This window comes from Sphaeramia orbicularis, chromosome 12, assembly GCF_902148855.1.
Source record: "Sphaeramia orbicularis chromosome 12, fSphaOr1.1, whole genome shotgun sequence".
NCBI classification, from domain to species: domain Eukaryota; kingdom Metazoa; phylum Chordata; class Actinopteri; order Kurtiformes; family Apogonidae; genus Sphaeramia; species Sphaeramia orbicularis.
Window position 1 is genome coordinate 47,075,128 of NC_043968.1, and position 20,692 is coordinate 47,095,819.

The window sequence follows — 20,692 nt, forward strand, 5'->3', positions numbered from 1 at the left end:
GTGAACTTAAGCTGCAGATGGAACTTAATGTAAGACATTTTTAGAGATACATGTTAAAATGTTTTTAACAGGCATAAACCATTTTTAGTCAGTGGTTAATACTTTACCAGTGTTTTTGCGGTGGATCAAAGAGAAAAGCTGTGTTTTAAGTCTACTGAGGTAATTTGTTCTCCACAACAGCAGAGATAGTTTAAAGGTAGCTCTGCCAAACACCATCCAGTTTAAGTACATTCTCAGATATTATAGGGACCAACTGATTTACCTATGCTGCATTTTGATTATAATTTTTTAGTTGGAAAATTCAGCTTTTATTTCTGAAGCAAGAACTATTAGAAATATTTTCTATTTGCTTGTTTGATAAATTTTGTATTTGGTAAACAAAATGTATTTTTTAAATGCGATAATGAAGGGAGAGCATATTTATGGTCGTAATTTATTATAGGTTTAATTGGGTTATGCAAGGTTATTCTGACTGGCAATCATTTAACTTTAATTGTGTTGTGCTATGTTGTCAAATTTCCCACGATCGACCCAAGCAATGACAGTGCAACAGAAACCACTTCAGGTTTTCTCATTTGCCAATGGACTGATTAAAGCAGCTCTTCACCTGAACCACACGGTGGCAGCAACACACCACTAGATTAAGTGTTTGCTGGTATTGCGGCTACTTTAAATTCTTTAAGAAATAAGAAAACAGTCCTCAAATTTTTAGTGCAATCCTACTGCCGCCCCTGGAACATAGCACTGTGCGCTATGTTCCAGGGGCGGCTGTAGGATTTTTTTAAATGGGGTGAAACAAGGAGATCTAATGACCAGTTGGGGGGTGAAGAGCTGGGAAATCAGACAATTCTAACATATCATATATAGTTCAGGATTTTTACATTTAATGGTGTACTTATACACTGTGTTATTTGTACATTGAATGAAGTTCTTCTTTACTCACTGATCTGATGGATCAGTGTATGTATAGGTTTTAGCATGAATGTGATTTATTTGGCAAAAAACTCTTTGAAATTTATAACATGGTTATAATCGTTCTTCAGAAAAAGATGGGACAAACATAGGGAAAAAAACAAATAGAAATGCATATATACTAAAAAAAAAAAAAAAAAAAAAAAAAAAAAACTGTAGCGGGATGGCTTGTGAAAACACGATTTAAATCACTGCCACAATTTTTGCGTCTGACTTTATATCTGAACAAGTGGCGACTCGAGTTAAGTCAGTTTTTAGGATTCATCACAGTAAAAGACTAGACCTCACTTCACAGGACAAGTCAACCAGCTCAGAAACATAGTAAGAGGTCACATTACTTAAATTCATTTAATTTAAAGACAATGTACTAAGTATAATCACTCAGTTATAATAGAAGTGTGAAAGGTCTGAATCCAATTCCTGTTTGCTTTTTTAAAGCTTTGGATATTTTTGCTTAATGTGTACTCAATTATGTTTCCATAAGGGTTTAGAATTATTGTACAGAATGTACAAGAGTGGGCAGACAAATAATCGGCATGCACCTCGGAGGATCCAATAAACCTGTGATTCTTATCACAAATGCATGTGTTATTAGGAGTATTACTTTCTGAGACAACTGTCACTATCATGCGGAACTATTGTCACACAGAAGATGTTTCCCGTCGGAACAGACTCGTGGTTGCACACGGGAAGCCTGTGCGAGATGGCGGTCGACAGTAGGACCGATTAGTACCTTGAGCCCCGCCGTGTTGGTTTAACGTTTGCCTTATCATACACCTGCTTCTGCCCCGAGTCATGGAGGGGGGTAAACCGAACCTGGCCCTGGTCTATCAGGCGGTCCAGGCTTTGTATCATGACCCGGACCCCACCGGGAAGGAGCGAGCCTCGGTGTGGCTTGGGGAACTCCAGAGATCGGTAAGAAAAGGGGAGAGGCTGGGTTACCGGACCGGCCCGGGGGACCGGTGTGAGGTGGTCTGACGTGGTCTGCGTGGACCCAGGTTTAATTTGTTACCCGTGAAATTAGGAACGGGTGAGACTAACTGCGCAATCTCAAAAGAAGACAGACTGGTTAGCATCACAGCTAAGCTAACTCAATGAATGGATCAAAACAAAGTATTAGCTCTGTGTTTAGCCAGCGATCTGCTGTCAGTTAACTAATGATTTACACATAATTATAGTGCTCGTTATATCATTATATACAGGTTGTTTTGTGTTTAAAACCCCGAGGTTTTTATTTTCAGACGCGAGGCTTGTTTTTAAGTCTCCGGGGGATTCAGCCGGGGCCTGGGTCTGTTACACGAAGCTAGCTGCATTAGCATGCTATTATGGCTTATATTACTGCTACAGCAAAGTTTTGGAGTGTAGTGTCAACCAAATGCTATCTTAAAATTAGATGCCGCTTTTGTCATGGTAACGAATAGACTGGGCCATAAAAAGCCTCACATCAAAACTATCACGTGTTTACGTCCAGCGGCATTTTAACTGGATCACAACAGTGTTAATGATGATTATGGAAAATCTTGTTTAATCAGCTTAATAGTTGTCAGTGTAAGGTCACATATTGGTGACTTTAAAAGCGTTATGTTTTGTATGAAAGGCACCAACTAACACTCAGATTGTCCATAGTTTAATAGATTCGCTGACGGTGTTGTGCGTGTTAGAGGTGTGTTTGTTTTATCCCAGGGCGTGGCAGAAACATGGACCAGGTTTGAATTTGGGCTTTAATGATGATCAGACTCAGCCACACAATTCTGTATAGTGCTGCTTTGTGAGTGACAGCTGTGAAAACACACTGCATAACCAACTAATCCTGGATCTCTTTAAAAATTCATTCAACTCAACTTTATATGTACAGTGTATACAGCTGTAATGCAAAGATGAGGCCAAATGACAGTAAAAGTCATTTCAGTAAACACAGTTTTGCAGGGCCAAGAATAATAAAAACAATAAAACAATACGATGTTGGAAATGCATAAAATAAAACCTAAATAAAATGAACATTAAGGATGAAGTTGTGTCCTGTTGTGTGCCCTTAGATGTATGCGTGGGAAATTTCGGACCAGCTGCTGCAGCTCAAACAGGACGTGGAGTCATGCTACTTTGCCGCTCAGACCATGAAGATGAAGATCCAGACGTCATTCTATGAGCTACCGCCGGAGACCCACAATGCACTGCGGGACTCGCTGCTGACACACATCCAGAACCTCAAAGACTTATCACCCATCATTGTCACCCAGGTAATGCTGATGACCCAGTGATATTGCATTCTTCCCTGCAGGAAGTGAAGCATATTTCAAGAAAAACATGTTAAGTTCTACTATTAACCTGAATATTTGAACTAAATGTCATTAAAATGCCAACAATTCAGCAGATTCTGTCATGTTCTCAGTCCAGTGTTGTGGTTAAAATAGTAGAAGAAAAGGTGGATCTTGACATAGTTTGATTTCTGAAAAATTTAAAGAAATAATTCATTAGTCTTTACTGCTCACATCTAGGCTATATTAGCAATTGCAGTCATGATAATAAATGGTTGTAGCAGAAAATTGAAGTAGTACCATGAATTCCTCCTCAGAACACAGACAGTGAGGCTGCGTTACATCAGTTTATTGTTGCATCACAGCCCGTTTCGTTTTACTGCACCCTATTAGTTCCTGTTCCTTTATATTGTTACACTTAGCGAAGTGTCTCTGCTTGTATTTTTGTTGTAATATCAGCCCCAGTGTCGACACCTTCACTTCCTCATTTTAGTGTAATAGACATAGTTTAAACTGATTATGTGAGCGCGCTCCATATAGTCTGGTTTTTGCCCTCATTTTACCACAAAGACACTGTGTGTACTGGCAATGTGTGCAGGGTGTACCCCCACTTTGCCCAGCGTCAACAGAGATAGACTCTGGCCAACCACGACCCTCCAGAGCATTAAGTAGTTGCAGAAAATGATGACAGTTGAGAATGACACTGGTCCTCATTCACAATATGTATGCACAACTGTACTCTTAAGGCCTGCATATACATATTTGACAGCCAAATCTGGGACACAGGAATAGTTTCCCAACAGTATTTATTTGACTCTGAGAGCAAATACAGAACTGCCTCTGACCATGTTTATGCACAGTATGTAGTAACATGTCATCTTTCCCCTTTTCTGCTTGAATGACTTTTTTTTCCTATGCATTAAAATGTTTTTTTTTCTTTAACTTGTTTAAACAACACAGCCTCCCTCTTTCAACCACCAAATACCTGCTGTTATTCAAATCTTTTTTTTAAGAGTTTAAAAGTTGTATTTTTCCATCTGAGCAGAAATGTGGGCTTGTCTTTTTATCATACAACTCACCTACAGCTTGAAAATCTGTTTGTCTAATCTATAGCTATTTGTTTTGTGTCCAATGCACAAATGTGAATGTAAACAGACAGTAAGTCATGTGTCACAAACTGCTGTAGAATACGAATAATATCAGAGCAAAGTATCTCACTTGTCTGTATTTAGAAAAAGGCCCAATTTGATCTGTCCAAACAGAACAAACTGTTTGTTATACTATACTTATTTCAAATTTAGAATTATTGCATTCTTTATGACATGTAAAGATGTCATATATCATGTGATATTGTAACTAGTTGTGGAGTGATGTTGTGCATAAAAATGTAGTGAGAGATCATTTTTATTGTTTGTTCCCAGTTAGCTCTAATTTGCTTGTTTACCATTGCGGTTGTGTTTTTTTGCAGCTGGCTTTAGCCATTGCAGATCTTGCTCTCCAGATGGCCTCATGGAAGGGATGTGTTCACACGCTCATAGAAAAGTAAGATTTCATAAAACCTCCTCCAACTGTTTCACCATATGTTAGGTAGACAGTAAACACAAACAGCAGCTGCAGGAGTTAGCAGCAAACATCTCCATTACATCTGTATTAAATGATCATAGACAAACTGGTATTTATGGTTATTCTCCCTGCTCTGTCCCCCAGGTACAACAACGACATCAGCTCCATGCCCTTCCTTATAGAGATTCTCACCGTGCTGCCAGAGGAAGTCCACAGCCGCTCCCTTAGAATTGGAGCCAATCGCAGGACGGAGATAATCGAGGACCTGGCATATTACTCGAGCACTGTTGTCACACTGCTGGTGTGTTCACATTTCAGTTATCTACTATTTTAAAATGTATATTCTTTAATAATCAACATTCAGTCTGCTCAGAAACTTTGTTTACTCATTCACTGATCTATATTTTTATTTTACAGACCACTTGTGTAGAGAAGACGGGGAATGATGAGAAGATGTTAATTAAAGTTTTTCGCTGTCTGGGCAGCTGGTTTAACCTTGGTGTCCTCGACAGCAACTTTATGGCCTCTAACCAGCTGCTGATGGTGCTGTTCCAAGTGCTGGTGAGGACATTCTACTGCTGAAGGCTGACATGTTTATTAGGTTTATTTGTGGTTTGATTTTAGTCTGTTGACATTCATTATGCTGGGTGGAAATACTTATTAACAAACACAAGGCCAAATGCAAAACAAAAACAGTGGATGTGATGTTTCTGTTTGCAGCAGAGAGATGAAACCACCACCAACCTCCATGAGGCTGCATCAGACTGTGTTTGCTCTGCCCTGTATGCCATAGAGAATGTGGACACCAACATGGCACTGGCTTTGCAGCTTTTTCAGGGTGTCCTGACGCTGGAGACGGCATATCACATGGCCGTGGCACGAGAAGACCTCGACAAGTGAGTGTGAAGGAGGAAGCTGTAGTCTGTATTAGTCCTAGGTCAGGCATGCACCAACAGATTTTATAACTGGTTTCACCAATGCAGGCGAATTTCCAAGAATGAATTATGACTTAATTTGCTTCACAACAATTAAAATGTTGGGTGTGAGGCAGTCATAAAACTCAATCGGAACTGTTTTAAAACTGTCCTTGTTCTTGTCTTGACATTCTGATAAAAGCAATTCTATTCAATTTCATTTTAAGTTTTTTCCTAGCTCACTGAAATATTGAACTTTAGTGGCAAAAATAGTCCCATCAACTAATGGATCAAAATCCCCACAGATCCTTTAGAAGTTTCATAATACCTGCTGTAGTTTTTGATGAAGCCTTCTAAATTGTTGAAGGTGGTAGTGTTAAAGGTGATCTTTGGCAGAATTAGTTATTGTTTTTTTTTTTTTTTCAGTTTTTTTATTCAGTTTTAGTTTTTTTTTTTAATTGGTGTTTTCTATATATCAGAAAACCATTACCTTTTACCAACGTCTAATATGTTAAAAAGGAAAAAAAAAAAATGAAGTGCTTTGAAAAAAGCAACGTCACTTATCTGGAATTCTTTTGGCTACAAGAAGGATGATATTGAAACATGTTTTCTGTGTCAACAGTGCCTTGCACCTGTTGCCACAACAACACACAACAATACAACTAATTTGTTTGACCATTTACATCGGCACCACACAGCTATTATATCCTCCTGAGTAGTTTTTCATATGACAATATATATCGCAGGGTTAAAAAAAATTGCTAGTCAGTTTTTTTCCAATATGATGTAGCCCTAATTTGTGTGAGGCACCATGTTAATTTGGTGTCCTGCCATGGTTTCTTTTCATTCAGAACGTCACAGCAATTATTGCCACAGTAATTCCATTATTATCTCTTTTTGCAGATATTAAAAAAGTTTTAATTCCTATAAATTTGTACTTACAATGTGCAGATACCCTGTAGATTTAATCGTGATGGCATTGAAATACATGCAATGGCCTTTTTACCACATGCTAATGTGTCAGGGTGCTGCAGATGTTCTGTTTGTCAGTGTGCTGTCGTTGTGTTTTCAGAGTGCTGAACTACTGCCGGATCTTCACTGAGCTCTGTGAGACATTTTTAGAGACCACAGTTAGGAGTCCTGGTCAGGGCATGGGGGACCTGAGGACACTGGAGCTGCTGCTGATTTGTGCAGGGCACCCACAGTACGAGGTACAAATATTAAAGTGCTGTGTTGTTGTACAGTGTTACACTTTCACATATAATTCTTACAAATTATGTGTGCGCTTCTGTCACTTTAGCCCACTCAAGCAGTCTGTACCATTAAAACTTCATAATGTATATTTTTACCTATTTAACACCATAACACATGCAAGTCATTAAATTGTTGGTCTATTTCTAGTTGGAGCAAGCAATATATGTTGTAAATGAATGTAAATATTTCACATTATACCTGTTTTATTGTCTTCCTCGTGTCATGTGGCTATTTTTGTTTATTTGCTTTGCCAAGTTGAAATATAAAGCTGATTTGAAGAGAATGGTGTCACGTGTATTTTAGTTACTTCATTGTGTTCTTGATATTCTAAATTGAAGTTGATTTGGTAAATGTCTTTGTAAAATAAACAAAAACAGCATTGTTACTCCTTTAACACTTTGGGTCTGTTCTGGTCCAGGTGGTGGAGATCTCCTTTAACTTTTGGTACCGTCTTGGAGAACATCTGTATAAGATTAGTGATGTGGCTCTTCACTCCATCTTCAGACCGTACATTCAGAGGCTACTTCACTGTTTGGCCCGACACTGTCAGCTGGATCCAGACCATGTAAGGGTTCTGTGTCATTGCTACTGATCATCTGTCAAAGAGGACAGATCTGTAAACAGGTTCTCCTTTGTGCACCGCAGGAGGGGATCCCTGAGGACACCGATGACTTTGGAGAGTTTCGGATGAGGGTCTCTGACCTTGTTAAAGACGTTATTTTTCTTGTTGGTTCTATGGAGTGTTTCGCTCAGGTTTGTTTCATTTAACCTTACATTTTCCACTGTACCTCGCTATTGGATAATGTCCTCTATTTATTCTTTTGTACCCTTTTTCTCCGATGGACTTTGAGAACTGAATCTTAAACCATTTCTTATTCATTATTTTGATCAGTCTAAGACAGGGGTGTCCAAACCCGGTCCTCGAGGGTTCTGCATGTTTTAGATATTTCCCTCTTCCAGCACACGTGGTTCAATTAATTATTAGCTCATCATCAAGTTCTGCAGAAGGCTGATAACAATGTAATGGCTTCCAGGTGTGCTGGAAGAGCGAAATATCTAAAACTTGTAGGATACTGGCCCTCGAGGACCAGATTTGGACACCCCTGGTCTAAGAAAATGCTCTTGACCAGGAAACCAATTTCAGAGTGTTAACAAGAAAAGCACTCAGAGAGCGCAGACCTCTGCCAAGGCCAATCAGTGGGGTCCCCCCATCCCCGATCACCACTAAAATTTAATCATTTCTTTCTTGTGCCTGTATCAACATTTCATGAAAATTTCATGAAAATCCGTCCATAACTTTTTGAGTTATCTTGCTAACAAACAAACATGCATGCACACAAAGCAAAGCGATCACAATACCTCTTGGCGGAGGTAACAACACTTGCTACTGGATTACCAACACATCTGAGCAGTATTTAGTCTCTTCCAATTCAATGAAAGAAAACTTACAACTGTACATTATAATTCTGAAACAGTATTGTGTCAGAACAAACAGAAAAACTCCTAGTTCTATACCTGACAAAACACAAAAAAACTGGTTAAACCAGTCCTGGAATTGCAAGGTAGAAAAGGATTGTCTTTTCTCACCAAGACTCTACCGTTTAATGTTTATTACTGTATTTCTATAAAGATCCTCTTTCTGTTCTTAGTTATATTCCACTTTAAAAGAGGGAAACCCACCCTGGGAGGTAACGGAGGCTGTTCTGTTCATCATGGCTGCAATCGCAAAAAGTGTTGACCCGTGAGTACCTGACATTTCATTTAATTGAACCAGATTCCACCTTGACCAGAACACGGTCTATGTTAAGATGAGTAGGACATCAGATGAGTTCTTTTAAAGACCTGGCTCAATCTTGTTGGTTCTTTCCAGAGAGAACAACCCCACCTTGACAGAGGTTCTGCAGCAGGTGGTGTTGCTGCCAGAAAACGTCCATATGGCCGTTCGTTATACAAGTATTGAGCTGGTTGGAGAGATGAGTGAGGTGGTGGATAGGAACCCTCGATTCCTTGGTACGAACAGAACCTCAGAACTAGAGCCTGCTCCTATTTATTTAGATATAGCTTCCATTAATAAGATAATCTTCATTACCTGGTGATGTTTTTTTGTTAACTCATGACTCCTCCCTCTCCCCCTCAGACCCGGTGTTAAACTACCTGATGAAGGGCCTGAGGGACAAACCTCTGGCTTCTGCAGCGGCCAAAGCAATCCACAATATCTGCTCAGTGTGCAGAGACCACATGGCTCAGCACTTCCAGGGTCTGTTGGACATCGCACGATCACTTGACTCCTTCGCCTTGTCCACAGAGGCGGCAGTGGGGCTGCTCAAAGGTACGCCACAATACCTGAGGTCCAGTAAAGCTTTGGAGTATCTATATTATAAAAGTCAAGTGGCCTCTACATGCATGCATGTGTGTCTCGGGATTCACGCAAAGTCCGTAAAGAGCTGACTGCTGCAGTTTGGCATACTTATGTATTTTTCGTCAAGGAACAGACTAGCGAAAATGGCAAGTTGATAGGACCAGTATTTTGTGAGATATTGGTAATTTTGGAATACAATAGCCTTACAACTACGTCGCTATACCCAGAACGTTTTGGTGGTGACTGCTGGACAAATACAGTACAGCATGCACGAATACACAACGGCATAAAAACTACCACATCTAGAACTCATGGATCCCCACAGGCCAGCATGCTAGTCTGTAAATAAAACTGTAGTGATAAGAACATACAAGTGTCTCTACACTAGGTTTTGTGGTTAAAAATAAAAGATTGCCATTTCCTGGTGTAACCTTGTCACAGCCTTGGGGTTTTTGAAGGGAGACTAGGCTGATCTGGTTGGACGGAGTCCTATGGAACAAGTGTCTCAGTTCACTAAATAACTATTTTATTATACCCCCGCCCACCTCAGAGGGCTGTTGTATTGATGATGAACATAGTGGTGCAGATAGGAATGGGTACCGCTGACAGTTTTTCAATACTGATATTGATACCTATGCTTTGAGATTACTCCTTAAACAATATTTTATTTTTAATACTTGCTTAATGAAATCCATCTTCACAAAATAAAACTACTTTACACTTTGCCTTATTCTTGGCTACAGTATGGAGGGACCTACCAGATTTGTTCACTTTATTTGCAATAATAAGCATTTGTTGCCTTTAGAAATGATGGGCACAACCAAAATTCAAAATAGGTTTTACACATATTCAGTACTTAGCATTTCAGACAGAGTTCACAGTTTGCATATTTGTTCCACTCCTCACCTGCAACTGCAGGTATTACTTTATCCTTAGTTCAGTGGTGTTACAGTTTATTTTTTATTTCATTTTTTTTTCTCCAACCTTTGCAGGTACGGCGCTCGTCCTGGCTCGTCTTCCTCTGGAGAAAATCGCTGAATGTCTCAGTGACCTCTGTGCTGTTCAGGTCATGGCCCTGAAAAAGGTCAGAGGACTTGGACTAATTTGTTTCAAATCAGTTTAGTTAAAAATAAAACAGTAAAACTCATGAGAATGTACATATATCCCTCAAAAGTAACAGAACAGTGTGTGTTTTCATTCTTAGCTTTTAGCTGAAGAATCAACGAACGGTAAATCAGCGGATCCCACCGTCTGGCTCGACAGACTTGCTGTTATTTTCAGGTGAGATTTTACATGTTCATTTACATGTAGTCAAATTACAACCAAATAATGTTGAGCTGACATTGAGCTGTTTGTTTTCAGACACACAAACCCCATTGTAGAAAACGGACAAACACACCCCTGTCAGAAAGTCATCCAGGAGGTAAATCACCTCAAACACACACTTGCATTTGAAAGAAACCGTTTTAATGAAGTTGTGTGACTCCTTGTGTGAGTTGGTTGCATATACCATATCAACATGTTTTTAATACTTTTTCCTTGTGTCATGACCACCCTAGATCTGGCCTGTACTCTCAGAGACTCTAAACACTCATCAGGCCGATAACAGAATAGTGGAGCGCTGCTGTCGCTGCCTTCGCTTCGCTGTGCGATGTGTTGGAAAAGGCTCCGCCTCCCTACTACAGCCACTGGTCACTCAGGTGAGCCCTACCCACTCACGCTTGTTGAAAAAATGAGGCTTAATGAGCAGTACCTGGATGTGTACATATTTATCACCATGTTGACCATGTATTTGTTGTCCAGATGGTGAGTGTGTACCAGGTGTATCCACACTCCTGCTTCCTGTACCTGGGTAGCATCCTGGTGGATGAGTACGGCATGGAGGAGGGCTGCAGGCAGGGGCTGCTCGACATGTTACAGGTCAGTAACACAGGCCTGCCCCCACTGGGCAATGACATTATCATTTACACAGCTGGTTTTCAAGTAATTATGCATGTTGGACAGTATTTCCTGTCAATTACATAAACTACAGTGGCGTGCCATTGTCTTAATGTGCCCCATTACAGTTCATGATGAACTGAAAATATTTTTATGTTTCTTATAATGAAAGACTGTAAAGTGTTTTGTGCACTTTATTCTCTCATTAGCAACACCTTCAGGTTAAAGTGAACTTTTTTTAGTGTTGATCGGCTCTAAAGAGTCACTATTAATATATTTACAGTCACTAGGTTAGCAACAGTAATATTAAAAAAACACCCCATAATACACTGCTCTCTGTAAAATACTGTATTTACTCTGGTGCTCAAACAGAATTACATTGGCCACATATTGCTGCTCAGGTTTACATTAGCCCATCTAAATGCACTGTTAGGCTCATCATTAATGAGTGACTTCCTTTGTGGATACACTTCAGATTAAAAATGTATTTGTTAAACATTTATTGCCACTGTTTTGTGTTTCTTTTGCTGATTAATCACTGGGAATAATGACTTACAGTCCAATAGAAAATCAACCTAAGCATTAAATGGATAACTGGAAATTCATTGTTTACAAAACTAACAAAATTAATGTTAAAGAGAAAATGTCTTCAGGTTCCTTGTCTCTGTCGTTTTGCTTTTATACATGGGACTAGTTTTTTGTGTGGGTACGAAAACTTCCAGTTTTTTAGCTGTTCCGGTTTTATACCAGCAGATGACAAGAAAGTGCCTGTTTGGGGTCACTTTTAACAGCAAGTGCCCCATACTTATACATTTTTTGGAACATTTCTCAAGAGGAAAGAAATCCTACAAATCTAGGTCCACTACAAAAACTTGCACAAAATGGCAAACCTCACCTTGAAGGTTAGGGAAAGGTAAACACACTGTTTGCCAAATAAATGACTTATACACCTGCCTGGCAGGTCAACAACAATCTGATGATGATGATGTCTCCCCTCTCCCCAGGCTTTGTGTATGCCGACCTTCCAGCTGTTGGAGCAGCCGAATGGTTTGAGGAATCACCCCGACACCGTAGATGACCTGTTCAGATTGGCCACCAGGTGAGACTTAAGGTCTCCTGAACTCGCGCTGTCATCCTATAAGGTGAGATGCTCGGGTGTAACCCTCTAGTGTCTCTGTCCACAGGTTTGTTCAGCGGAGTCCTGTCACTTTACTCAGTAGCAGCATCATTGTTCACATCATCCAGTGCGCCATCGCAGCCACCTCACTTGATCACCGAGACGCCAACTGTAGCGTCATGAAGTTTGTCCGAGATCTGATCCACAGCGGTGTTGCCAACGATGTGAGTCATCCAGAACAAAAAAACTGAAAAATAAAATATTAGTGTTGGGAATATTTAAGTAGAGGGCTGGTCACTGCTTTTAATGCTTTAGCAGGTTCCAAACTGCTTAAATGCTCAAAAAGTGTCTTGTCATTTGTGACCAATGGAGGGAATCGGATCAGCATCAGTATATGCACCACTGTCTGTATTCAAAAAGTATCTTCTGACCACTTCAAGCTGTCTACTCTCTGTAGTGTTGAATTTAATATGTTATAACATGTTATAATTCAATTCTTCCTCTGCAGCATGAGGAGGACTTTGAGGTGAGGAAGCAGCTGATTGGCCAGGCCATGGAGCAGCACGGCCAGCAGCTCATCACCCAGCTCATGCACTCATGTTGTTTCTGTCTGCCGCCGTACACGCTGCCCGACGTTGCGGAGGTGCTGTGGGAAATCATGGTGTTCGACCGGCCGGTCAGTAAACGCACCAATTAACTGCTGCTAAGGTTTGTGTCATCTGCCTGTCCCTCACCTCTGACTGTTGTTGATGTTGCAGACGTTCTGCCGTTGGTTGGAAAATGCTCTGAAGGGTTTACCCAAGGAGACATCAGGTGGGGCGGTGACGGTGACACACAAACAGCTCACAGACTTCCACAAACAGGTTACCAGGTGAGTAACAGTGAAACACATCAGAAATGCCTATGTCTACCTGCAGCTGTTCTATAATTTTCAAGTTATTTTCAGATTTTGTGCTGTCAGCAGGTGTTAAAGCATCTGTGTAACATGAATACTATGTTTTAAAGGTCAGATACTACACGGTTTTAACTGGCTGACAGTATTCACATGGTACGTGATACAGTTGCACTAAAGGGCAACAACCACGGCTTGAAACTGAAGCCAGTGTGGTTGCATCTTTAATACTAGAAAATCATTCACTATCTCCCATTCAGGAAATGTCTGCAACTTTATTTGGACCCTTCCCTGGTTGTCCTTTAAAATTATTCCAATGTGAATAATATTTTAGAGCCAATAGAAGGCTATGATGTTTGCTGTATGGGCTTTGTTTGACATGTGTGAATTGAGTTGAGTTGGACTTTCAGAGCTTCTGTTTTTCTGATGAATAATAGCAGTAATTTTATTTAATTGTATAGCACATTATAATCAGCAAGGTAAGGTAATGAGCAAAATGTGGAAACGGTAAAGCCAAACAAATGTAACAATGTACAAGAAGAGGAGAATCGAGAGATATGAGAATGCCAAATGCATAGGCAATATGAATGAATACATTAAAATAACTACTATATCTCTGCTGTTGTTGTGGCACTGAGGTTACACCAAAATAACTGTAAAAGTGTTTTGTTACAAAAATATCACACATTTTATTGTTAATTCGCTACAATACTTGGCCTGTTAGCATAATTGTGTTAACTTAAAATTGACTCCATGTTACTTTATAAGCTCTGTAAGTTCACCCTCTAATTTCTGTGTTAATAATAATAATAATAAATTGCATTTATAAAGCACTTTTCATTCAGTAGAATCTCAAAGTGCTACAGAGAGAAGATAGTCCAATAAAAAATAAAAGACTAGGCGAATAAAACAGAGCATCATGGTGACCCATAAAAAGCCTGTCTAATCAGGAATGTTTTTAGCCCCTTTTTGAAGGAGTCCAGTGACTGAGGAGCTCTGAGGTGGTCAGGGAGGGAGTTCCAGATACAGGGGGCGGCAGAGGACAAGGCCCGGTCTAACATTGTCCAAAGTTTAGTATGGGGGGGGGGGACTATGTGTGGAGGTGTGACGGGTTATATATACAGTTGTGTTCAGAATAATAGCAGTGTGTGTAAAAAAGTGAGAAAAGCTAAAATCTTCAAAATACTATTCACAAAAATCAGAAGCATACATTTCATGACTGTTGGGTCTGTTGGTTTTCTGTCAATCTACTACACCTACTAGTAAGTTATTTGTCATGTAGAAGCAGCCTAGAATTTCTATCAAAAACAGTGATTGATCTGCTTAGTAATGTTGGACTGCTACACTCCTGATTAAAATTTTAAGACCAGTTGAAAAATTGCATGCATTTACATTATGCACTGTTAGATCTTGAGAATTGAGAAGGGTCTAAGTAGAGTTTCAAAATGTAAAATGAAGAAATGGGAGTGAGACAAAAAAAAATTCAAGAAATTTATTGAAAACAATTAAACTGAGATAGGCTGTTCATCAGCTGATCAAAAGTTTAAGACCACAGCCTTTAAAAGCCAAAATCTGTGCAAAAATGTGGATTCAATGTCATTTTCTGTGAGGTATTCACACGGTCATGACCTCCTGATGGCAAAGGCAAAAAAAGCTTTCTGTTTTCGAACGTGGTCAGATTGTTGAGCTACATAAGCAAGGCCTCTGGCAACCAGCCATCGCCACTGAGGTTGGACACAGTAAAACAGTCATTTTGAATCCACTGTCTGGAACTGATGTCCATTTTTGTTAACTTCCCTTGCCATCCATCCTCAAATGTTCTCAATTGGATGTAGATCAGGGGAGCACGCAGGATGGTCCAAAAGAGTGAGGTTATTCCTCTGTTCTCAGTCCTTTGTCAGGCATTGGGAACTGCAGCGTTGTCCTGTATTTAAACCCAGTCATTACCACAGACCAGGGCCCTCAGTCATGAGGGATGCCCCCTGCAACATCTCCACATAGCCAGTCTCAGTTTGGCGCCCCTGCACAACCTGAAGCTCCATTGTTCCACTGAAGGAAAAAGTACCCAGATCATGATGGCGCCTCCTCCACTGTGCCGCCTAGAAAACATCTCCAGTGGGATCTCCTTGTCATGCCAGTAACGTTGGAAGCCATCAGGACCATGAAGGTCACATTTGTTCTCATCAGAGAATGAAACTTTCTTCCACCTTTCAATGTGCCATGTTTGGTGCTCTCTTGCAAAGTCCAAATGGGCAGTTTTGTGGCATTGAACGAGATGAGGCCTTTGAAGATGTTTTTTGTTCTTAAAGCCCTTCTCTGGCAGATGCCGTCTGATGGTTATTGGGCTGCAGTTGGCACCAGTAATGGCCTTAATTTGGGTCAAGGATCGTCCCGTGTCGTGACGAACAGCCAATCGGGTCCTCTGGCTCAGCGCTGGTGACATTTTTTGGGTCCACCACTTGACTTTTTTGTTCCATAACCCTCTGGATCTTTCAAGAAATTCAAAATGACTGTCTTACTGCATCCAACCTCAGCAGCGATGGCACGTTGTGAGAGGCCTTGCTGATGTAGCTCAACAATCCAACTACGTTCAAAGAAAGAAAACTTTTTTGCCTTTGCCACCAGGAGGTCATGACAGTGTGAATAATTGACAGAAAATAACACTGAATTCACATTTTTGCGCAGATGTTGGCTTTTAAAGGCTGTGGTTTTAAACCTTTGCTCAGCTGATCTACAGCCTATTTCAGTTTAATTGCTGTTTTCAATAAATTGCTTACTCAGTTTTTTTTGTCTCAGTCCCATTTCTTCTTTTTGCATTTTGAAAATCTACTTAGAACCTTCTTAAGATCCAACAGTGCAAAATGTAAATTCATGCACACAACTGTACATTACTATTATCTAGTGTCCAAAATTAACCTTTTGACTTATAAAAACTAAGGGGGCAGAACTATGAAAAGTCATGCACCAAGAATATTTTTACTGGTCAAGTGTATCCATATTGTGAGTTTTTTAAGCATTAACTGTTAATAAATGCTACAGTAAAACAACCTGAAAATGATCAGAGGAACTTTCCTGCCTGGGTAGAGGTGAATGTGATATTGTTATGATTTTAGCATCACACGTAAGAACTATATAACGTCAGTAAGTTTCCACTCCTGGTTTTTGTGAAGAAACTTAGAAAAAAATTACCTTCTCTAATATATGACATCAGGGAAAATTCAGCTTTGAGGCGTTCACGGACAGTGTAACATTAATGAATAGTGAAACCTGTCTGTGAGGTGTTCAGGGACGTGTTTAGCAGGTTGGACATTGACTGGCTGTGCACACAGCCTGAGGTGGTTTCTGTTCAGGCAGGTTCGTGAGGGTGAGGGTGGAACGCAGAAAAACTGGATCATAGAAAAAGAAAGCGGCAGAGTTGAGTTTAGACTTGTCTTGTCTTTGCTCTAAGGAGAAAACTCACCTGGTTTGTCTGGTTTAACAGGAGAGTCAGTGTGTAATATTCTAACATTGAAATATCTAGGGGCTCATTTGTACAAGCATTGTTAATGTGGCTGAAGTAAACAGAAACATTCTGCATATTTGTGCTCAAGATTGGGGAAGAGTAAGGCAGAGCGTCTTCAATTCTGTATCCACCTCCCATCTTGTACTCTACATACAGTAGATGCTTATGTTAGTTGTGGATCATTTGCATAAAGGTTACAGCTACTTTGAAAGTGATGAACAAGTGGAAATGAAGAGAAACTGAATTTGTGCAATGTATCATTATCTGTCAAGTGATTCCTCCTTATTTTTACAGTCTGGCTTCAGTTTACCACTGCATAATTTTTGTCACCAGTTTCCCCATCTCTAACAATTTTTTTTTCTTAAAATTGTTTTTACATTTCTTTGTTTGTATAGTCATATATGCATCTTTCAAGTGTACACAAAGGTTATAAACAATGCCCCTGGAGTGATTAAAGCAGCTGTGATAAAAGATGTTTACTGAACCTTCAAGGTTTACATCATTTGTGTCTTTTATTACACAGTGCTGAGGAGTGCAAACAGGTGTGCTGGGCCATCAGAGAGTTCACAAGACTGTTTCGATAGCTGTAACGTTTCCATGACAACAGGTAAAAAAAAAAGTCAGCTGTATCATCATTGTAGTTTGTTTGTTCATTTATCTGTTGTTTTTTTGTCAAACTTGTGTCTTTGTTTCCGTAAAGTCTGATAATAAACGATCTGTGACAGAAACAACACTCAGAAAATCTAATGATTTTTTAATGTTTATTTCTAGGTAGAAATATTCATGTATAAATGTCATTCTATACATTGTAAAAATCTTGATCTTAAAGTACTGTTGCTTTGTGTTTTGATTCTCAGGTTAAATCTTTTGTTGGCCAACATTCAGAGGTGACGGCAAAAAGCTGCAAATGCAGATGAGAATCCAAAGGGACGCGATGAAGACCGTGATGATGATGATAAAGGGAGGCGGACTTTGAATGTGTGACGAGAGAATCACTATGAAGTGGACTCGTAGGGTGACAACTGATAAGCCCCTCCCCCGACCCCCCCACCACCACTACCACCCCCACCCTACCTCTCACCTGCAGCAGGTGTTTGTAGGTGGGCTGGACTGATGAAGTGGGTGTGGCCAGGCTGAAGTGGGCGGAGTTGGACTGATTCAACAGGATGTGCCTGTCTACAGTTTTTAGAGAAGAGAAGATTTATTTTTGTCTTATGAACTCGGTCGTGATGTTTTTGTCGTGCCATAAAAAAGAGCCAAATCAATCACATGATGCTCTTTGGCTGAGCGGCTGTCGCTCACCTGGAGGTAGAAAAGAGAGAAAGAGGCTTACTTCTGGAAAGTTTGGCGTCACCTTTGACCTTTTAAAATTTTGTTCAATTTTAGTTATGCCACAAAGTGAAGCTGCGACAGAGTGAACTCTGGGAAATGAGACACCATGACATCATTGGTGATGTAGCCTTGTTATAAACAATAAAAACAAGTGAGACAACAAACCATGGTGTGTTTGAGTCCTGATGTTAAAGGGTGTTAAAGCAATAAGCAGCTGGTGGCTGTGGCACAGGTTCAACTCAAACACTGAGTCATCGCTGCTCCCACAAACCTCATTCTTCAGGATCTCATTCAGTTGAGTTTAATAAACAAAGGTTAAGTAGGATCCAAGCACCACCTACCAATGTGGACCCAAAGCCATGCTAACCCAAAGGAATCACCCTGTGTATTTTACTGCTGGTCTTTCTTGTCAATATGAACATCAGTCCAACAGGGCGGTGCTGGTGCAGTGGTCACCCCTGTGGCATCAACACCAGGAGCTCTAGAGTTCAATTCCTTTCTGGACATGTCTTGTGTGAAATTTGCATGGTCTCCCTTCATCTGTGTGGGTTCTCTCCAGGTACTCCAGCTTCCTCCTATCATCCAAAAACATGTAGGTTTATGGGTTAATTGGTCTATCTCAATGGCCTATGGGTGTGAATGGTTTGTTGCTGTATGTCAGATGTGATGAACCAGTCACATCCAGGCTGCACACCACCTTCACTTATTGGTAGCCCGAATAGATATTGATACCCCTGCGACCATGTCGAGGACTAAATGGTTAAAAAAATGAATGAATGAAGGGACAAACAACTTTGCTCTATACTATTAACCAGATCCACCTAAAATTTGGTGTTTGGTGTTGGCACAAAAAGGCCAGGATTCAAATACACAGGGTGATTCATTTGTTTAACAGTAAAGAGCATAACTTCCCGTTGCCAGTTAGACAATGACTATGATCCAGTATCAGTGTGAACATATCCTCAGTGGGGGTAGTTCTGTCAAATTTGGAAAGATCTGATAGTGTGTATTTGAAACCCTTTCTTTCCCCACAGAGGCAAAGATCAAAATTTATAAAAACCATTAGACAACTTTTAGTCACATGTGATACATATGCAAACTTTGTGGCTTTGTAAACGGTGATACTGTATGTACCCTGAGAGGACCAACATCAAGTTTACTGCAGATTTGTTTAGCTTTAGTAGTTTTTTCCATTTGCTCTGCTTGAATGTTGTCAGGTACAGTGTTTCATTTCATTGTGGCTTTGGTTCCAAATTGCATGGGGGTGTTTGGACCCTGTAAAATTTACTTGCACCTCTAGTTAATGTTATTTCCACCTGAATCTAAATAAAAAACAGTTGGTGTCTGACAATACTGCAGTGGTTTTTTATTGAAATTCTTACAAAAACTGATCTCAAATGAGTTTAGAAGCACAGACTTGTTTTTGTTGACAATGTCAGTGTTAGTAATTCTTTTTTTGTGAATTAGTCTCCAAGAGTTTGTTCATATGGAGCCAAAATGATGACTTTAATGTTTGATACTGAAATTAAATTTCACATTTAAAACACACCCTGAAAACTGAAAAAAGAAACATTGGTATTGAAAAATGTGTATTGTAAAAAAAATTGTAATGGCATCAAAACAGGTATTGGCATTGATAACATTTTGCTGCATGGATTCAACAGATGCCCTGGGTGCCATGGCCACCGTGGCTTCATGCCACGGGTGCCATGCTGTGGTACCCGGGGCGTGAAGCCACAGTACCAGTGGCAAGAAGCTGTGGCAGCCGCAGAATCCATGCCAGTGCTTCGATATGCGCCTGCTGTCTCTTGAAGTCTGGCAGGGTCCAGTGGACTGAGCTGAATATATACGTAATATGCAAATCACACCCTCCTAGCTCTTCCCCTCAAACCCCGCCCCTCCACGCCAAAAAGGTGACAGAAAGTTGAAAGTGAAAAACCACAGCTTAAAAAAAATGATCAACAAAGAAAAATGTCATCAAAATTATAAACGGTCATTGATAAAACAGTGACATCAAATCCAAAATAATATGATTGTCATTCAAAAACATTTACCTTTAATAATATAACATTTGATGTTCATGTTTTAAACTTCAGCGAAATGTTATCAATGCCAATACCTGTTTTGATGCCATTACACTTTGTTACAACATGTTTTTCAGTGCCAAGCTTTCTTTTTTTCAGTTTTCAGGGTATGTTTTCAATGCAAAATTTTATGTTCAATATCACACATTAAAGTCCTTATTTTGGCTCTATAAGTTTAAGCCTAGAATCAAAGAGAAGATGGCAGTTTTTCCGTCTCTGAAACTGAAAGAGTTCAGTGTCAGATATTCTTGATCAGACAGATCAAACTACAGAATCAGTCAGAACTGAGCTGATCAGGATTCCAGGTGAGATTTGAACACTCTGAGGTGCTGGACCCTGCAGAGGACTCTCCAGGTCCCTCCTGGTCCTCTTGGCCCCCCCAAAGTAGTTTGACCTTTGTGGCTTAGGGGCCACTTGGGGTCCATGGCCCCTGATTGTGCTGGTTCTGCAGAAGTCTCTGCAGCTCCTTGAACTGCTCCACTGTCTGGTCCTTGACATCTGGGTTTGAAA

General features: G+C 40.1%; 2 protein-coding genes across 2 annotated transcripts in view; one reads left to right on the forward strand and one right to left on the reverse strand.

Annotated features, from left to right (window-relative positions):
• The first annotated feature begins 1,647 nt into the window (after positions 1 to 1,647).
• Positions 1,648 to 19,148, forward strand: tnpo3 (transportin 3). Its single transcript, XM_030149582.1, has 23 exons — positions 1,648 to 1,887; positions 3,009 to 3,209; positions 4,696 to 4,769; positions 4,935 to 5,091; positions 5,208 to 5,351; positions 5,511 to 5,686; positions 6,777 to 6,915; positions 7,377 to 7,523; positions 7,604 to 7,711; positions 8,608 to 8,699; positions 8,829 to 8,968; positions 9,096 to 9,287; positions 10,310 to 10,401; positions 10,522 to 10,598; positions 10,680 to 10,740; positions 10,877 to 11,017; positions 11,121 to 11,237; positions 12,260 to 12,354; positions 12,440 to 12,596; positions 12,881 to 13,048; positions 13,131 to 13,243; positions 17,290 to 17,373; positions 17,624 to 19,148. Exons 1-22 carry the CDS (start codon positions 1,768 to 1,770, stop codon positions 17,348 to 17,350), a joined length of 2,772 nt encoding a protein of 923 aa, XP_030005442.1. The 5' UTR covers positions 1,648 to 1,767; the 3' UTR covers positions 17,351 to 17,373; positions 17,624 to 19,148.
• A 291-nt stretch (positions 19,149 to 19,439) lies between these two features.
• Positions 19,440 to 20,692, reverse strand: part of irf5 (interferon regulatory factor 5) — a 17,420-nt gene continuing 16,167 nt past the window's right edge. The window contains exon 9 of the mRNA XM_030149583.1: positions 19,440 to 20,692. This exon is cut by the window's right edge and continues 82 nt beyond it. Within this exon, the coding sequence (XP_030005443.1) occupies positions 20,586 to 20,692 (107 nt within the window). The 3' untranslated portion in view covers positions 19,440 to 20,585.

Bases quoted from the DNA above. Each gene is read 5' to 3' on its own strand.
- tnpo3 (XM_030149582.1), top strand. From the start codon at position 1,768: ATGGAGGGGGGTAAACCGAACCTGGCCCTGGTCTATCAGGCGGTCCAG. The intron at 6,916-7,376 runs GTACAAATATTA...GTTCTGGTCCAG, and splicing joins CAGGGCACCCACAGTACGAG to GTGGTGGAGATCTCCTTTAA. The intron at 10,402-10,521 runs GTCAGAGGACTT...TTTCATTCTTAG, and splicing joins AGGTCATGGCCCTGAAAAAG to CTTTTAGCTGAAGAATCAAC.